The sequence below is a fragment of the Diospyros lotus genome, chromosome 3 (assembly GCF_014633365.1).
Source record: "Diospyros lotus cultivar Yz01 chromosome 3, ASM1463336v1, whole genome shotgun sequence".
NCBI classification, from domain to species: Eukaryota; Viridiplantae; Streptophyta; class Magnoliopsida; order Ericales; family Ebenaceae; genus Diospyros; species Diospyros lotus.
The window spans coordinates 15,376,814-15,396,329 of NC_068340.1; the positions used below are offsets into that span (position 1 = coordinate 15,376,814).

The 19,516-nt window shown below is 38.7% G+C and overlaps 1 protein-coding gene across 3 annotated transcripts; it reads left to right on the plus strand.

Moving 5' to 3' along the window:
* The first annotated feature begins 6,406 nt into the window (after nucleotides 1–6,406).
* Nucleotides 6,407–19,218, plus strand: LOC127797140 (uncharacterized). Of its 3 annotated transcripts, none has more exons than XM_052329727.1 (3): nucleotides 6,407–6,576; nucleotides 7,353–7,448; nucleotides 17,892–19,218. In XM_052329727.1, the coding sequence occupies exon 3, from the start codon at nucleotides 17,951–17,953 to the stop codon at nucleotides 18,944–18,946; it is 996 nt and encodes a 331-aa protein (XP_052185687.1). In that variant the 5' UTR covers nucleotides 6,407–6,576; nucleotides 7,353–7,448; nucleotides 17,892–17,950; the 3' UTR covers nucleotides 18,947–19,218. The 3 variants fall into 3 exon arrangements, with proteins under 3 accessions (XP_052185687.1, XP_052185688.1, XP_052185689.1); XM_052329728.1 differs by having other exon boundaries at nucleotides 17,926–19,218; XM_052329729.1 differs by lacking the exon at nucleotides 7,353–7,448.
* The last annotated feature ends 298 nt before the right edge of the window (nucleotides 19,219–19,516 follow it).

Genomic DNA, 19,516 nt, shown 5'->3' on the forward strand with positions numbered 1-19,516 from the left:
CCACCCCACGTTCCAGCAACCATCATCGCGGCTACTTCAATTGCCATGGATGCTGCCCAACTGCAGCAAGCTCGCGGATATGGCCACAGCCTATTGTTGTGGCCTGCTTCGGCCGCCTCCAGCCACTATCTCAGTTGCCATTTATCTCTCTCGATCTCTTTCAACCTCCCTTCCCTCTCTCGGCCAAGCTCCCTGCATTTTGCACAGCAACTCGCGACCTTCTTGCTTCCATTTTTGATCGACCAAGCTCCTTGCTTCTTGCTTTCTTTCTCATTCCATTCTCCTCCCAATTGCTCCTTTATTTATAGCCGATGCATTGACTCTTGCAGCCTTTGGCCATCACGCACTTGAATTTCCAGGAAACTTCCTGTGGCTTGCTCACCACTCCATTCACGCACACACACGCATATATACATTTATATATATAATATATATATATACTATATACAACCAAGATGTGAAAAATTACACATTTGAACCCTATTTTTCCTTTTTATTTCGCTTGGGCAATTCTCTAATTGTAATTATACCCTTAAACATCAAATTAATTTGTATTGCGATACCTAAACACAAAATTAATAACTTCAAGATTACTGGATGAGGATGATTTCATCCCAGGGCCCTCACAGGACCTTTGTTTCATCCCCCAAACACTTCAGGATTAATCCTTACGTAAAATCGGAGCCCCCTTAAGATTCCGTTGATTTCTCGAAGGTTTCTTACAACAATTTGGTGATTTAGGTTGAATCAAAACTGTATAAAAAATTATCTTTGATTTGATTTCTTTGAATGTCATAAATCACGTCTTGAAATTCTCGTCAGTACCATATCATTTTCCTTTGATATCTCAGCTCCAGGGCACTCCCTACAATTGATTCGGTCACTCATAACTGTACCAAAAATTACGTTATAGCCCTAATCTTCTAAAAATTTCATTTTTGCCCCAAGATAAATTACTCTTGAGCCCTTTGAAAATTCTCGGGGATTACAACTAGACACCTGCAACATCGACACATCCGCTGCTTGAAACTCCAAGTCATTACAGAGCTTCTTGATGAGACGAGCTTGTGCTGGGCTTTAAGGCTGAAGCCCATACAGTTACTTATCAAGCCAAGCCTGAGCTCATTGAAGCTCGGCTCGATTGCAAACCTATATGTGACTCACCATCTTTTATCATTAGTATCTTATATTAATCAAAATAACAAACTTACGTGTTAGTTCATAATTGATTAATCAGAGTCCCCATCTAAAAAATCTAAGGACCAAGAATATTTAAGAAATCTCATCAGATAAACTCATCACATATTCTCAATAGTTTAAAAATAAGAATTCTGACAAGAAATTTAGGGACTCATTCATACAAAAAATTGGAGCGTAACGAATAAAGATAACTTTGCCATTAATATGTACAAAGATATATCAAATGTTACATTCCCACTAAACGTCATCAAATCTAGCATTAAGGCCACAATACTAACAGTAAACATCCTTGAGTTCCTCCTTTTCTGATTGAGGTTCTACCCGTCAAGGCACTACTTGCCTTGAGGGTTCCCCCTTTTCTAAGAGCCAATCAGTGTCCTCTCAGTGATCATTAGAGAGTAGATCGAAGAGGTTGACCAATCCTCCCTTAAGAAGGCGTGTCACGACCATTTAATATTTTTGCCTTCACAATTCTAACCGCATGCATTTGTGATAGGATTAGCTGCCTTAGCTTTCTTACTGCACCAAAATTGGGGTGTATGCCATGTTAATAGTGGTCTTACCATAATCTACTAAGTCTCAAAATAATCCACCTTTGGTAGAGACTCAATAAATTTCGCTATCTACTACACACATTTTGTTAGGGAAAAAAATTCACATGCCCTTCCATGGCTTGGGGGCGATAGAAGCAGCTGAATAACTTTATGATGGGTACTACTACTTATTTTTTGTAGAGGACAAAGAGCCCTACCTTTAGAGCCCATCTATTTGGGTGGAGTTGGCTAGGACCATGTTATTTTAACCCAAGAATTCTATCCCAAACCGATGGAGAAGGAAATGAAGGCTAACCTTAAGGCTGTCCTCATGTATGACCACTCATCCTCCTTTAATTTGTGCCATACATGTTTCCCTCTTACACGGCTTTCTCACTAAGTGTGAGGGCATGATATTATAAGTGACCCTCAGTCTCTCAGCGTTGCTTGTATGAAGAAGAAAAGGTTGGCCCCAAGAACTGTTGCTTTTTCACCTCTCTCTTCTCCCTCATTGCCTTTATTCACATTCTTAATCCTTGTCATTGTTATGGGTACATGTGGTGTTTTATAGGATAGTGATGAAGTCATTTGGGACATGGTAATACAGCTTCTCTGGGGCAACGTGACATTCTCTTTCCTGAACAGGCTCAAATTCACTCTTTGGGATGACGTTGGGGTGTATGGATTGTCTCAACACTTAGAAATGCAAGTGAGAAGTTCACACGATTAACCCTTCCTATATATACTCTCTTCCTCTAGAGGTCAACCAACGCACCACAACTATGGTTTTTGTGTTAAAAAACTTGGATATGAACATACGCAACAGAATAAAAATTAATTTTTTAGGTATCACATTTTTTCAGAATTTACGATTTACAATAATGAAGAACAAACAGAAGAATACCTATTGACGAAATCCAATTTCTATCTTAGGTCACCTGCTGTTAAATTCTCCACGTGTAGGATGCCAAGTCGGTCAATTAGAAACTACTTTTGATCCAAGAGCGTCTCGAAAGAAAAAGTAGAAATTTTTTGAAAATTTCTAACTAAATCTAAATTCACTAATTGATTTAGGGTTTATGGTTCTATTTATAGAAAACCATATAGAAACCCTAAGCGCGATTGGGCCGAGCTTAGTGTGCTAGCATTAAGCCCAATTCAATTATTAATAATTAAATAATTCTATTCAAAATACAATTACTTAATTATCCTTTAATTATCTAATAAATAAATGTGACAAAATTAGTAATTTCCAAAATTACTAATTTGTCCTTCTCTTTAAAAATGATTTCTTATTGGGTGGGACTTTATGGGTTGACAATTAAATTGGCAATGGGAATATTCAATTATTAATTCTCATAAATCAAGAATGACATCTAGCAATATGTCATGATTACCCAATTTAATGCAATTCGGTTCTTCTATCATCCTATATCCCAACAAGATATGAGATCATGGATTGCAAGTCAAATATCTTAATCTCATCATATGACCAAATCCGAAATCAATCTTAACTAATATGACACAACATATGAACACATATTCCATCGTAATATTACCCAGCCAAGGATTCATTGTCAAGTGATTATCAGATCGCATAGGATATCATCCTCACAAATCTTGAGGTAATAGATTCCATATGCACACATACCTCATAAACCACTGAATTAGCCACATAGATACGTATAATTGTTTCTGATTAGAACAACCATATAGTATTGCACCATGCAACAAAATTATACTCTTTTCTTAGGCAAATGAAATACATTATTGGGAAAATAAGCACTTTTTTTGGACAACTTCAACACTTGAAATTTACTCTCCCCATTGACTTTCAACCAAAGGTAAGAGTGAGAACCATTGTTGTAGCCTACCCTTCGAGGAAATGTGTCGTTCTCCCAAAGAAAGTGCTTTTCCCCTAGGAAATGAAATTCCCCTAGCAAGGAATTAAGAAGAATGTTCTCTTGGAGGAATAACCCTTACACGCACTAACATTGCACTGCATAACCCGATTGAGTCATTCTCATGTGGGAACAACATGGGAGACCTTCTCTCAAACTACTACATTGCCATTGCCCCGCACAATGACAACCTCATAAGACACTCTTTTTCCTAGCGGACTACTCTTCTAGGGTTGAGGGGTTTCTTATCAGGCCCATTCCATGTTTAGCCTAGGATAGCAACCTGCACCCCTTATGCATGCATGCCATGTGTCCCTTTCACCGACATCGAGGGGGTGTAAATACCCCCCAACCCCTGCATTTTGGAGGATCTTCTTTCTAACCTCTCACATTCCACTCACACTTGCAACAAGTCACCTACTTATCCTTCTGAAGGAACACCCTACACTCTTCCCAAACAACTTAAGATGCTTCTTCATAGCATTCACCTGCTTAAGCATAGCATTATGATGACCGCATTTGACTTAAGTATCAGAAGGCCCGGGTGAGGAAAATCCCTGCGTGCCTTCTAACTTTGTGCTTCCTTACAGAGTCACTTTATCTAACAACAAAGAACTCTCCTAGGCAACTATATTCTTCCCCCACTTTATCCTTGATCTGCTTCTTAAAGTCCGACAACTGCTTATTTGATAAACTTAACCATTGATCTCTCACTTTGACAAAGGCACAAGTTCTCCCAAATAACAGATAAAACTCTCCCCTAGACAAGCAGCTCGCCACTTATTTCCCGACCTATTGTTCATTATTCCTTGCTTGGCTTTACCCTAGCTCGAGCATCCCCACTACAAAATTTACTACTTGTATTTTTGGCAACTACATCTAGAATTAGGATTCTTATGGATAATGTTTATCTTTTTTATGGAACTTTCAGAGGGATTTTCAAATGTTGGAATTATCTTGTTTGTTCTTTATTTGGGACATCCCCAAAAAGAGAAAATTTATGAGACAAGCCTCGGGATGATACAATTTTTTGGAGTTTGATTACGGTTTTTGAGAGACTGTAATCGTCTCTCGAATTCTTTTGGTCTCCAAGAGACATGGTCTTTCTGGGAGATTTTGTGTATCTGAGAGACATTTAGTATACTATTTTTAGCTAAGCGATACTTAGGGTTTTTGAGCTTTTTTGTTTTTTTTTAGTGGGCTTTTGCTTGTGATACATCAAAACTAAATTTTTTGAATTTTTTACTTTATTTGACAATCAATTTATTGTTTCATAACTAAACATAAGTTTAAATTATAAAAAAATTAGTTTCTCTAAGGTGTGTACTTTGGCTATTTATCTTAAACCAAAAAAATTAGATGATTTTTAAAATTGTCAATCTATAACTAACTATTTATTTTAGGAGATCATGATTTGACAATTTGAATCCATTTTGTGCAATTAATTTAAGGGGTTTGATATTTTCTTGTTCATCCATAACATGAAGTATAACAAAGCATATTAGGAACCGATTTGGTGGAATCACCGAATCAATGATAAGGGAGTAATTGAGCATGTTAAGAAATTGTGTGACAAGTTGTGTCATCTAATATTTTAGAATTTATATGTATATTTAGGGTTGATTGCACCCAAACCTTTTATAGTTTGGGTCATTTGTCGATAAACTTTCTATGGGTTAAAATACTTTTAGAAGTCTATATCGTTTATATTGTTTCTCAAACGCCCCTTCTTTTACTAACTTTGTTACTTGAATTCAAAATTAAGTTAAATTAAATTAATAAATCATAATTAAAATCAAATTTTTTTTGGTTGATTTTTTTTTTTATTTAGGGTAAAATGCATCTAGACCCTTTATGGTTTGAGTAATTTGTCGATAGACCCTTGTGCGTTGAGAATCTTCTTAGTTGACTCTTTTTCTCTCCCCAATCTAAATCTATATAATAGGCAATGGGCTTTTATTAATAAGTTGGAATCATCATTGATTGAAGAGTTGGAAGGCAACATCTATGATGTCAATAGCTTTCGCGAGAAAGAAAAACAATGTTGGTGCAATAATGATGAGAAGCTAGAGCAACACTGATAGAGCTTAACCTAACCTTAACCTTAACTCACTATATTCCCAATCAAAGCTAGATCTTGGTGGCGGTCAAATAGAGAATAAAGAGAACTACAACTAGAGATAATAATATAGAGGGTGATAGAGAAGTTAGTGGTTTGTGATAGTGTTTGTAATAGTGAAAGATTAAGAATGAGAAGAGAGATTAGAAAGAAGAAAGACATAAAATTGGAGAGGGAAAGATCTTTGAGGGTTAAAAGACGATACCACCATTATTTGACGTTGCTGATATCATAACACTTTTATTTCTTTATAACTCTCATTTAGTCTCTCAATTCCACCTACAATGCTTTAACTTCCCCTATGTCATAAATTTCTTCTACTCTTGTATCTCTTTCTTTATTGTCATCATAATGGTTGCTTGCGACAATTTTTTTTGTTACCGACAACAATATTACTTCTTTTTCTTTGTTTTTAATTTTTATTTTTTTATATTTATAGGTAGATTAAGAGAAAATTGAATAGAATTTAATTTAAATTTAATTAACTCTAATTATACTTAAAAATAATAAAAGGGTGCTCAGCCATAAAAGTAAAACACAAAAACTTCTAAAAACAAAAACAAATCATCTCCCCACAAATAATTCAAATTGCATTACAATTTTTACCCTTATATTTATTTACGAGGGGGCGAACTTTCTAGAGAGAGAGAGAGAGAGCGCGAGATAGAGAGAGGGGAGACCTGAGGACGGACGCCGAAGTCAAAAAACGCTTTTGTGTTTTGCTCAACCAAACCAAACCTAACCAAACCCAACCCCAGATCCAATCTCTCTCTCTCTCTCTCTCTCTCTCTTCCGCTTCCTCTTCCATCCTCTCTTGAATCAGGTATGTTTCTCTTTTTCTAATACTAAGAGTGCGTTTCCTGATTTTTTTATAGGTCTTCCTTTAAGCGCTATTATCTTCCGTCTAGGGTTTTACAGGATAATCATTTCCAAATTGTGAAACGGGGAGTTTGTAATTCTTTTTACGGCCTATTTGGTCTGATTTTTTCTAGCTCTTGTGCAGAAACACGACTAATTGAGTTCTTTTCCCCCCATTTTTGGTGTGTGGATGTTTGCATATTTTAGAAGAAGGATTCATAGATCGAACAACGTCTTAGTTTGATTTCCTGGATTATTAATTGGTGGAATACAAGGCATCTGAAACTTTGTTAAGTGATGCAATAAAATAATATCTAGAAAAATCCATAGAGTTGGAGGAACCCCCTCCTTTTCGGCTATCTTTAGTCTGAGAGGGAGAATCAGCCTTCCTGAGTGGGCATATATTCAATCCCAACAGTCTTCCATAAGTATTGTTGGACCCCTCTTTCCTCCTCAATATGTACATATGTTTTTGGAGCCCCGCCCACCCCCCCCCCAAAAAAAAAAAAACACGCACAACAAAATAAATATTGATTTGAAGCATTTTCTCCAAAAGCCATTTGAAGAGCTTGAACTATGATGCCAGCTAAATAACGGAACCTAAAGCAAATATATACCACTGTACCGAAGTGGGTTGTGGATATTTCATAATGATTATATTTCTTTTACCTTTCATAAAGTTTCTAAATTTATTCTCTGATAAAGAAAATTTCAGCTCTGTATATGCATATGTATATGCAGATTTGATCTTGTGGTGTTCTCTTCAACTTAGAGCTTCTGTGAGCTTGCCATCTCAAGGCATCCTCTGTGTTGGGTGTTACAATCTTCTTGCATAAGGTAAGAAAACCGGCTCCCATTGTTGAGGGGATACTTCTTGTCGTAGTTATTGTCATCCAACTTTTCCTGGATTATACAAAGGTGTGCCAGCACTTCTAGTCTGCTTGATTCAATATGATCTGCCGTGCTGTTTGTTTAAAAAGATCCAGTATAACAAATAATTATAATATGAACCAAGCTGAAGCTTTAGTTGTAGTTTTGGTGTCTGTCACTGGTGGGGAGCATAATGGAAAAATAATTCATCATATTTTGTACCCATGTTATTCCATGATATTCTTGATGGTTAGAGCTATTTTAATGCCAGATTAAGTTATATCACTTTTGCAAATCTGTCAAAAAAATGTTCCTACAGCTTGAAGGAACATAACAAATAAATAAAATTAAAAATAAAAGTTCCTTAATTAATTTCAAGCCTACTAAATTTCTTTGGTGTTAATATGCTAACATGGGATATCTGTGACATTTGCTTGAAATGCCAAGCAAAGAGATTACTGCCTTCTTTTAGCCATTTATTTGTTTTATGGACTTGAAACATGATGGGCACCTCTTAGTTTCATAGTTGGATTGACAGAATGGAACCTAGAATGTGTGACTTGAGAAGTTTTATGTGGGTTACTGTCTAATTTCTTATTGGGTGCATTTGGATAAGGGAATTTATGCCAATCATTTGGAATTTCGGATTTCAAATTTAATATTTTTTTTGATACATTTTATCCAAGCTATTTGGATTGGATTTGGATCAAGTCTGACCTGTAAAATTCAACATTTGAATGATATACATAGGGGTGTTATTTCAAAGAAATAAATTTTACTCTAGCCTAGTGAAGCTTCGCCTTATCAAGAATGTTATCTTATTAAAAATGAGAACTTATATATTATATACATATAAATCATATACAACAAATATATGTAATGTCACGACCCAAGGCTAATTAGAAGGGCAATAATGTAATTAGTTACCTTAGTTGGTTAAAAGCTATTTTTGTTATTTTGTTACAACACATGGGACTGTTATTCTAGATATTTCTTTTAGTTGTAAAGCCTATAAATAGGCTATAGCATGTAGAGAAGGATATGCTTGAATTGAAGAATGAATTTCAAACTCTATTCTCTCTCTTAATTCTCTCTCTCGGTTCTTCTTCTCTTTCCTCCCCATTTCTCTCTGTTTCAGTTCTAAATCTCCCTCCCTTTCTGCTTTCTCTTTCCTAAATCCCTCCAAATTCCTATCACAACCCTAGCCAAACCCTAGGGCTGTGACATGTAAGTATATTAAAAATTATATATATATGTTAACATCAATTTTTTTTATTAAATTACATTATTTATTTATCAAAATAGCATCAGAATTTGAAAATTTACCAGACTAGAATCAGGTGCTACCCAAGCCTTATTGAGCAAAACCAGCCAGTGGGACTGGCCGGTTTAGATCAGGGTTCCTGCCAGTTGAACGGGTGGGTTTATGCTAACACATTAAAATATGCTAACAGGCCGCTTAACCCTTCTTCTAGACCCCTGTACATTCATGTAGATGCAGCCTCCAAAACCCATCTTCTGCTCACAACCCATTTTTCTCTTAAAAAAAAAAAAACCTTAATTTAGATTCCATATAGGTGCCCCCCCCCCCCCCCCTCTCTCTCTCTCTCTCTCTCTCTTTATATGTGTGTGTGTGAGGCCTTTTTCTTTCCAGAAACTGAGAGGATTAGGAAGGGAAGAAGGGTGAAAGGGTCTGTTCTCAGTTTTGATGAGAAAGGTATGAGAGTGGTATGGAGGTGGAGAAGAATGAAGTGCATGCGATCAAGTTTTCAAGGATGAGTAGTGGTAAGAGTGATTGTGGCTAGGTAGTCCAAAGGGGCAAAGAGAAATGCTCAGATAATGAGGAAGTTGACAGAGAGGTCAAAAGCCAAATGATGAGGCTCTTCGAGTTCTGGCCTAAACATTTAACATAAGATTAGCCAGTGAGACTGGCAGGTCTTATGCTTGCCCAAACATCAGTTTTTAAGTATTGGCATAAACATGCCAATTTAACTGGCGAGTCTTTTGCTGGCCTAAAGGTGCTATGATGTTAAAATTAGGCACTAGGAGCTAAGAATCTTAAAATCACCTTAGGCACTGGGCGCTAAAAAAGTGCTCGGCCGAGAGAAGCAAGGCACTAAATCAATTTAAAATTATTATTAAGTATATTTAATATGAAAATATGATCAAATAATGCATGTAATAATAAAACATCTAAAACATTCCTAAATACAAGTTCTTTTAATATTTTTCCTGCAAAAGCATAAAATTTAGATATATTATAGAGTAATAACAAAACATGATTGTTAACTAAGTTTTCTTCATCTGAAAACAGTATTCAATATTAACTTCTATGAACCACCCTAAAAGCAACAACCACACAATTCACATTAGAAAACACAAGCAAAACTAAGGGGAGAATGCAGCAAAAAGTCTGATGACCAAGACTACTAGAGTAGACTGGGTTTCATGGGGAGTAGGGAAGGCCAATGGAGGCTCGCCTGTCACAGGGGAGCCTCCCAGTGAAGAGCAGTTGCCAGAACAGTCATCCAGGTGACTGACCTCTGATGACTTCTCTCGACCTTACCTTTTTTTCCACAGATCTATTTGATGGTGGTCTTTACAGCCATAAGGAAAGTAAAAAAAAAAAAAAAATGGAGAAATCAAAAGAGAGTTACAGTGTTTGTGTTGGTGTAGCAGCAGATAAATGAGGTCGAGTTTACTTTTCTCTGCTTAATTTCTCATTTTTCCTCTTCCTATTAGATTTTCCAGGACATTTCGCATGCCTTCTCTGACTTCTAGAGACAACGATCTTTCATTTTCAATTTTCTTTTTTCTGTTTTTTCCTTTCTTACAGCCTGGGCAAGTGCTTCAGGGCCTTGACGCCTCATCAGAGGCACTCACTAAGGCAGAGAAACACAAATTATTAATATAATTTTAGTATAACAAACATAAATTATGTAAATATACAATATTTTTATATATATCTATATGAAATGTTAACATAATCTAAATTTAGAACGATTGGCTTTGAAATTTTTTCATTTATTATATTTATCCAAACAATGGAGTTTCAAATATAAGAACTTAAAATGTAACAATTTAAAGTGAGTATTTCAAGTTACAAATTACACATTTCAACTGGCATCATTTGAAATTCACCTATCCAAACACAATGATAGGGGAGTCTAAATTTCTTGCTTTAGGAAGGGATTTGGAAAATCATTATCAAACACATGAAAAGGTTTGGACAACACGTATTTTGAGGTCTCTTCTGCATTTCAAATATTTTTGAGACACTAATTTGGAACTAACTTCTTTTTTGAACACATGTTTCATTATTTGTCTCATATTAACTTTGGCTTGATTACTCGTGTGACACCCAGAATATGTGTATTGCATTACTCTGCATGTTTGATAGTAGTTTGAAATTAGTTCTAGTTTATTTGGATAGTGTAAACTTCTATTCCTTGTCTTTCTTTTTTATTCTTTTATATACATTCACCCCATTCTTAGTGTTATTTTTGCTTATTTACTTGCTTACAACAACAAACCACGTATTTCCATCAAGTGGGCTTAACTACATGGATTTTAGCTCACTAATTATGTCTAACCACAACCATATGTTTTGTAAGGCCATATCTGACAACTAAAGAAGGAGGAGATAAAGTTAACATTTTGGCATCTAATTTGTCTGTCTTTTATTTTCTCATGGGTGTTATGTCACACTTCGATCCCGGCAGTCGGTGTAACAACGGCGAGAGAGATGGCCGAAGGGACTCGGATGAAGAATATGGAGTCACAACTCCAGCAAGTCACTTCAACCATGGGAGAGTTCCAGAATCGCGTGGAATGATTGGAATAGGGATCCGAGAGGAATTATGAGGCGATCGGGGGACTAGAGCGGAGGCTCGAAGGCGGTCTGAATCAGATGAGGGAAGACATCAACCAAATGAGGGAGGAGATGGGAAATCAACTTCAGTAGTTTATGCTGATGTTTACCCAAACCAAGTAAGAATGGCCCCTGACTTCCCTCCTAAAACTAGAACATAATCCATTTTACATAATGAAAGGATGAATTGAGGGAATGGTACATTGGAGATTGAGGTTGAGAAGGAGGACGAGGTTGAAACAGTAACAAGGAGGGGTCGAGAGGACAGGTTTAATCCACCTCAACCAGGTTTTCCCATGCCAAGGATGGAAATCCCTATGTTCAAGGGAGCTAATCCCAGATGGTGGATTAGGAAGTGTGAGCGTTTGTTTGAATGGTATAATGTATTGGCGAAGAGAAGTGTGGCCTTAGCTGTTGCCTACTTTGATGACATGGTGGATGCATGGTTCCAAGGGTGGACCAGAACAAGAGAGCATTAGGAGCATGTGAAAGATTTGTGAATTCATTGAAAAGCTTTGTGAAAGATTTGGTGAAAGGAGCATGTCGGATACCATAGAAGAATTCAACAAGTTAAGGCAAGCTGGGAATGTGGGGTCTTACTTGAGAAGGTTTGAGGAGTTGAGGTCGTTGATGAGTAATCATGACCCTCACCTGTCGGAAGCCTACTTTGTTTCTAGCTTCCTTAGCAGCCTCAACGAGGATTTGAGGCCGATGGTAAAGATGATAAGACCTCGGACAGTGGAACAAGCGGCTGAGAGTGTCAAATTGTAGGAGTTGGTGGTTGAGGCCCAAATGAAAAAACATAGACAGCAACAGAAGGTGGCGTTCATGGGGAATTGGTAATAAGGTAGTGGTAGCAAGGGGTTCTATAGAGACTTGATTAGGGGAGTGCCAAATTGTAGGAGTTGGTGGTTGAGGCCCTTATGAAAAAATAGAGACAGCTATAGAAGGTGGCGTCCGTGGGGAATTGGTAGTAAGGTAGTGGCAGCAAGGGGTTCTATAGAGACCTGATTAGGGGAAATGCGGGGGGGGGGGGGGGGGAGAAATTTTGGTTGTCCATATCAAGGAGGAAGACTTGAAGAACCTAAGAAACCACTTGGCGCTTATTACAAGTGCGGAGATAGGTACTATCCCGAGCACCAATGCAAATGCCAACTGTTGTTGTTGGAAGGAGATAAAGAAGGTGGACTAGAAGGGGAAGAAGTAGAAGACCTCAGGGAAATTGGAGGGGAGGATGATGGAGAAATATCCTTCCATGCCCTCAAGGGACTCACCAATAACAAGATAATTAAGGTTGAAGGAAAGGTGAAGGAGGGTAGTCTGTCAATTCTAATTGACAATGGAAGCACACACAACTTCCTTAATGATAGCACTGCCAGGAAGCTAAAGTGTCAACTCATAGGTACACCGCCTCTAAGTGTGACTGTTGCTAATGGAAACCGAGTGTTGAGCAACTCGGCCTACTTGGGGTTCGTATGGGAAATGCAAGAGGAGAAATTCGAGACAGACCTCAGGTTGCCTCAACTAGGAGGATGTGATGTTGTTTTAGGGGTGGATTGGATGAAAGGGGGAGCCCCATAAGCTTTGATTTCAATCGGATGGAAGTGTAATTTGAAAAAGAAGGGAGAAGAATGACTTACAAGTGGGCGAGAGGTGGCTACTTGCAAGATGATTACAGGTAAGAGGTTGCAAAGGGTTTCCAAGAGCAAATGGAGCCAACTCACACAATTGTTTTCCATTGTGAAAATGGAAGAGAGTCCTAAGGGAGAAGAGTGTGGGGAGCTTCAACTTGTCAGCCACCAACAAAAAGGTGTTGCCTAGGTATGCACACTACTCCTTATCGATGAACTATTGGTAGAATTTAAGAATTTAAGGACTTCTTTGTGGAACCAAAGACCCTTTCTCCTAACTGAACTTTGGACCATGCCATTAACCTAAAATCGAATGTGGAGCCAGTCAATGTTAGATCCTACCGCTATATCCCCATTCAAAAGACTGAAATTGAAAGAATGGTAAAAGAGATAATGAACCAATCATTCATTAGATCCAGCCCCTTTGCCTCCCCTTAGTAAAGAAAAAATATAGTTCTTGGCATTTTTGTGTAGACTATCGCCAACTTAACACACTAACAATCAAGGATAAATTTCCAATACCCCTTGTTGAAGACCTTATGGATGATCTACACCAAGCCAAATTCTTTTCCAAGTTGGATTTGTGCTCGAACTATCACCAAATAAGGATGAAGCCCGATGATATCCACAAAAATGCCTTCCGAACTCACCATGGCCATTTTGAGTTCTTGGTGATGCCCTTTAGGCTCACCAATGCTCTAGCCACCTTCCAATCTCTAATGAACTAGATATTTGAACCCTACCTAAGGAAATTCATCAGTGTTCTTTGATGACATCCTAGTATATAGCCCAACCTTGGACCAACACCTTAACCACCTAAGAACCACCTTTGAGGTCCTTAGAAGCAACCAATTATTCATTAAAAACTCTTAAGTGTGCATTCAGCCAGGACAAGGTGGAATACCTGGGACACTTAATCTCGGGAAAAGGGATCAGTACCGACCCAAGAAAGGTGGAGGCGCTTAATTGGCCAAGGCCCACTACAAGAAGGGCTCATAGGGGATTTCTAGGACTCACGGGTTACTACCGCCGGTTTGTTAAAGGATATGGAGTCATTAGCAAACCACTTACAAACTTATTAAAGAAGGAAATCTTCCAATGGGGGTGGAAAGCAGAAGATGTCTTTGAGAAATTGAAGATGGCAGTAAGCAAGGTACCCACATTAGGGCTGTCGAACTTCAACAAACTGTTTGTGTTGGAGATTGATGCATGTGGAATTGGTATTGGGGCTGTTTTGATGCAGGATGGCAGACCATTGGCCTTTTTGAGCCAAGCCCTCAGTCCCAAACACTTGGGATTGAATATATATGAGAAGGAATTCTTGGCTGTTCTAATGGCTGTGGAGAAGTAGTGACATTATTTGGAGGCGGGGAGGTTTGTAATCAAAATTGATCATGAGTCCTTGAAGTTTTTGCTACAACAAAGGCTCCAAACTCAATTACAAAAGAAAGGAATGGCCAAGTTAATGGGGTTAGATTACTCCACACAATATAAGAAGGGCAAGAAGAACTTGGCAGCTGATGCCTTATCAAGATGCCAAGAGGAAGCAAGTGCAACCACTTTCACTGTTGTAATCCCTGAATGGCGTAAGGAGGTGGTGGACAATTATGAGGGAGATGATCACATTAAAGGCCTGTTGGAGAGGTTGGCTCTCGGAAATAAGGAAGTAGAAGGATACACTTTGGGGGATGGTCTGTTAAGATATAAAGGCAGGATGGTAATTGGCCACTGGGAGGAGCTCAAGAGAAAAATTTTGCAATCCCTGCATGAGTTTCCTTTAGGACATTCGGGCATCCAAAATACCATCTTGCGGGTAAGGCAGCTATTCCATTGGCCTCGGTTGAGAGTGACTGTGAATGATTTTGTTTTGGGATGCGATATGCGTAAGAGGTGCAAACACGAGAATGTGGCATATCCAGGGCTGCTGCAACGCCTACCAATTCCGGAACAATCATGGACAAGTGTGTCCATGGATTTCATTGAAGGGCTGCCAAAATCAGAAGGTAAGGATTGTGTAATGGTGGTGGTCGATAGGCTGACTAAGTTTGCACATTTTGTGGATTGGCCCATCCCTACACAGCCCAAGAAGTGGCGAGGGCATTTATTGATCGAGTGGTAGCTATGCATGGGGTTCCTAAGTCCATCATATCGGACTGGGATAAAGTGTTTACAAGTCACTTTTGGAGGGAATTGATGAAGAACATGGACACGAAACTCAACCTATCAACTGCCTATCACCCCCAATCTGATGGGCAAACAGAAAGGGTAAATCAAAGCCTAGAAACTTACCTTCGATGCATGTGTTTGCTGCAACCCAAGAAATGGTGGTATAATTTCAGCCACCATGTGTCTATAAAGATGTCACCCTTTGAGTCTGTATATGGGTTTAAACCCCCTATCCTACCTGCCACTGGGGGGTGTACCTCGGCTACAACTGTTGAGGAATATTTGCAGCAGAGGAGAGGGGTGTTAAACGACTCAAGCAAGAGCTCGCATCAGCCCAAAATGGGATGAAACAATATGCTAATAGGAGGAGTGACCGAGAATTTGAAGTGGGAGAAAATGTTTACCTAAGGCTCCAGTACCCTCATCTAAAGTCCATCTCCCAAGGGCCAGTATCTAAGCTCAGCCCTAAATACTTCGGCCCTTTTCCCATAACAGCTAGGGTAAGCAAGATGGCTTACCGCTTGCAGCTATCGGAAGGGTCCAAAATCCATCTGGTCTTTCATGTTTCCTTACTAAAGAAGACAACTGGCCAGGAGCGAGTCAATCCAGAGCTGCCCGTGTTACCCCAAGAAAAGGAAGCTACGAGGGAGCCGAAGGCTATAATGGTTAGAAGAGTGGTCTATCACCATGGAGCCCCTCTTATTCAAGTGCTGGTCAGGTGGCAAGGAGGATCTTCGGGGGAGGACACCTGGGAATACCTTCCCCAGCTACTACAACAATTTCCAAGGCTAGCCAGCCTCTTGAACATTTCTTGAGGACAAGAAATAGCTGAAGGGAGGGGTATTGTCACGAAACAGAGGCAGAATCATGGCCAATTTTGCTGCGGATTTAATTATTGTTTATTGCTTTCTCTTTACTGTTTAATTGTATTTTTCCTTTCCAGCTTGTAGTTAGTTAGGAGGTACAGCTATGTGCAAAGGTGGCTAGAATAGGGGGCAAAATAGCTTGTTATAAGGGTCATGATCTGCTGTGGCAGCACCCTAGAGCAAACTATATATATGCTCGGGCCACTCCTGTAAGAATTATCGGTTATTCCTATCAAGAATCCATTTCACACTCTCTCAACTTTTCTCTCTCTCATTCTCTTCCATTCTTTTCACGGTTCTTCACCCTTCCCTTCTGATTCACGTTGAATCAGAAGGATTGCTACTGTCACAGCACAACTGTGACATGTTACTTCTAACCAAGAAATTTTAACTGATGTGTTTTTATGTTGCAATGATTTATTAGATAAACTTCTGTATAGTCAATTCATTTATTTTTTGTGGATGACCTATTCTTGAGTATTAACTTAATTTTTCCATTGTTATCTAAAAAAACTTAATTTTACCATTTATGCTATAATAATTTATGATTGACACTACTGTATGTTGAATGGTGTTAAAATCATGGTTGCCAGGGTCGTGGTTCGTTTGGGGTCATGGTATGAGGTTGGGGTCATAACTTAGTGGTATGCAAATGTTGGGTTAGGCTTACTTGGTATGCTATTTGGGGTGGTGGTATGCTTTGAATATTTACTTGGGTTGATATTAAATTTATATTCATCAAAATATATGTTATTTTTTAGTAAATATTGATACTTTGTTGATGCTTTAAAAAATGTTTGGAGAGCTGTATCATTCCTGATTTTCCAGTGCATAACAATTAAGATTCTAATTTCAAAATAAAAATAAAAATTCATTATATAATTTTATAGTAAACTTAATTAATAATTACAATTTAATGTTTTTGACTGAAGTTTAAATTTTGATATTACAACTAATTATAAACCTTTACTCTCCCCAATGCACAGCTGTGTGCATTTGGAAATTGGAATGGAATTTAATTGGCGTCTTCTTTCCTGTACCAATGTCTTCTGGAATGGCAGACCCAAGACTAGCATCTGACCTCTTTTGTTCTATTTATTACTCACCCTGAAAGAAACAAACAAAACAAGGCAGTGATGCCTTTGATAACCCACATTAGGCCGGGATGGCCACTGGATCCAGTTGTCAAAGGCAAACCTGCTGGCGAAGAGAAGTCACTGAAAGGGTCAGCCACACATTGTCAAGTGCCAAGATTTCCAGGCGCGTGACAGCTGCGATTGACTTCCGGCAACTGCTTTCCAACTTGCCTCCCTTAGAAAATGAGGCTGAGTTTTCTTTCCAATATTTGACCTCTTATTTTCCTCTTCATAGGAGATTTTCACATATTTCCTTTCTCTGAAGCTCCAGCGATCCAGTTCACGACCCATGAATTGGGACATTCATCCCAATTTGCAGTACTGGTGGTGGTAATGTGACCCTGGCTTCTATGGTTCAAATATGAGTTAAAAGGAATGAATCTCTTGTTGAAATAGTGCCTGCATATACTTAGTGATATGTGAATAATATGTATGGAAATGCTAACCAAAAAAAAAGAAAGAAAAAGAAAAAGGTTTGTGTTTTAGCCTTGCTTTGGCTCTATTTTCTTTTTCTCCAAATAGCTACAGTTCTGTATTCATGCATTTATATATATCTGTGTTTGTGGTTCTTGCTCTGGTGGTTGTTTTTTTTTTATCCCTGTTAAATTAGTAAGGAATACTAGTCAAACATGTTGTGACCAATTATTCTAGAAGACATTTTAGACTTTCCTGCTTATATTTTTTTACATAGAGAATGTTAGTGATGGAAGAACTAACATTGTTTCCTTCTCTTCTTTGAGATGTACTTCTGGTCATCGCCATACCCAAATGCAGGTTTTGAGTTGTTTTTTCCATCCAAATGGACTGCAAGAAGTTTATCCAGTTGGTTGAGGAGAAAAAGAAGAGAGTCCTGGAAAAGAAAGAAGCACCCTTGAAATGGGAGCAGAAGCTTGAAGCTGCTGCAAAAGCAAAAGCTGAGGCTGAAGCAAAGGAGAAAAAAGCAAAGGCGGCAAAGAATAAAAGGCCTGTGTCAGTGTCTGGTAGTGACAGTGATAGTGACAGCAGTGAGGATGGCAGAAAGAAAAACAAGAGGTTCCACAGGAAACACAAGAAACATGGCCGTTCTGATTCTGGTGAAGATAAGAGGAAGGAGAAGAAATCCAAGCAAAAGCCGAGGAGAAGATCCTCCAGTTCTGGCAGTTATAGCACTGATGGGTACAGTAGCGTCTCAGAAGAAGAGAGGCGGGGAAAGAAGCAGGTCCACAGGAAGCATAGGCATCATGATTCAAGATCATCAGATGCTGGTGCTTCAGATTCTTCAAGTGACGATGATGTTGATTTGAGAAGAAGAAATGCAAAGCATCACAAACATCATCGGCGGTCACATTCTACTGATTCGGATTCTTCTTCAAGTGAGGACACAATGAAAATGAGAATCCATGCAAAGCATCATAAACGTCACAAGCATTCAGAATCAGATTCAAGTGATGAGGATGGAGATACTGGAAAAAGGAAGCTGCACAAACGTCATAGAGGATCTCATGGTCATGGCTCAGATTCTGATGATCACAGGGGCGATCATAGGAGCCGATCTCTGGGAAAATCATCTGATGACAACAATGGAGAATCAGGTAAAAAAAGAGCGAAGCGTAAAAGCAACCATCAACACCACCACCACAATCGCCATCGTCATCGCAATCATCAGGACCATAAATCAAAAGATGAGGGAGAGCAGGGGAATGATCAGCCTCAGTGGGTGACAGAACCAACTGGAAAGCATCTGGAGGATGCTCCGAACAGGAATGAGAATGGTGGGGCTGCCGACCCTCAAAATGATTTAAGGGGGAGGGCCTGATCCACATTCAGGAAGTTAAGAGCATCTCTGCTTGCTCTGTGTGTGTTCTCATTGATATATGTATGGTTTAATGTGGCAAATCTTAGAACTTGATTATAACGTTCTTGGGGTTGTTGGACTTGAACTTTTTTTCAAGCGGAGATTTGTTATTTTCACTTGGTGATAGATGTCACGAGACTTGATTGTCGACGTCAAACTGTCTGATTTTTCATTTCATGTTTGAATGCAAACTGTAAGTGCAGCAGGCTGTATGGTCGGTGGTTCTATTCCAATGGTCCTCGTATATTGTACGGGATACGTGGATGGAGGGAGCTTTGCATCACTTCGGGGGACCCTTTTTATACGAGATGTGTAACTTCTATGTTTAGGCAATCGTAACCGTCTTCGAAACTATCGTGATGTGGCGCCTGCTGCTTGTAACAACAATTGACAGGATATATAAGAATAAAATAAGGGCATTGCTAGGTTGCCTGAAGACACTAATTCTGCTGTGTTAATAGTTGGATTGTCACGTCAAATATTAGTTGTTCTCGTTTAATTGGCAATTTGATCAACCAATAATCAGGGGGG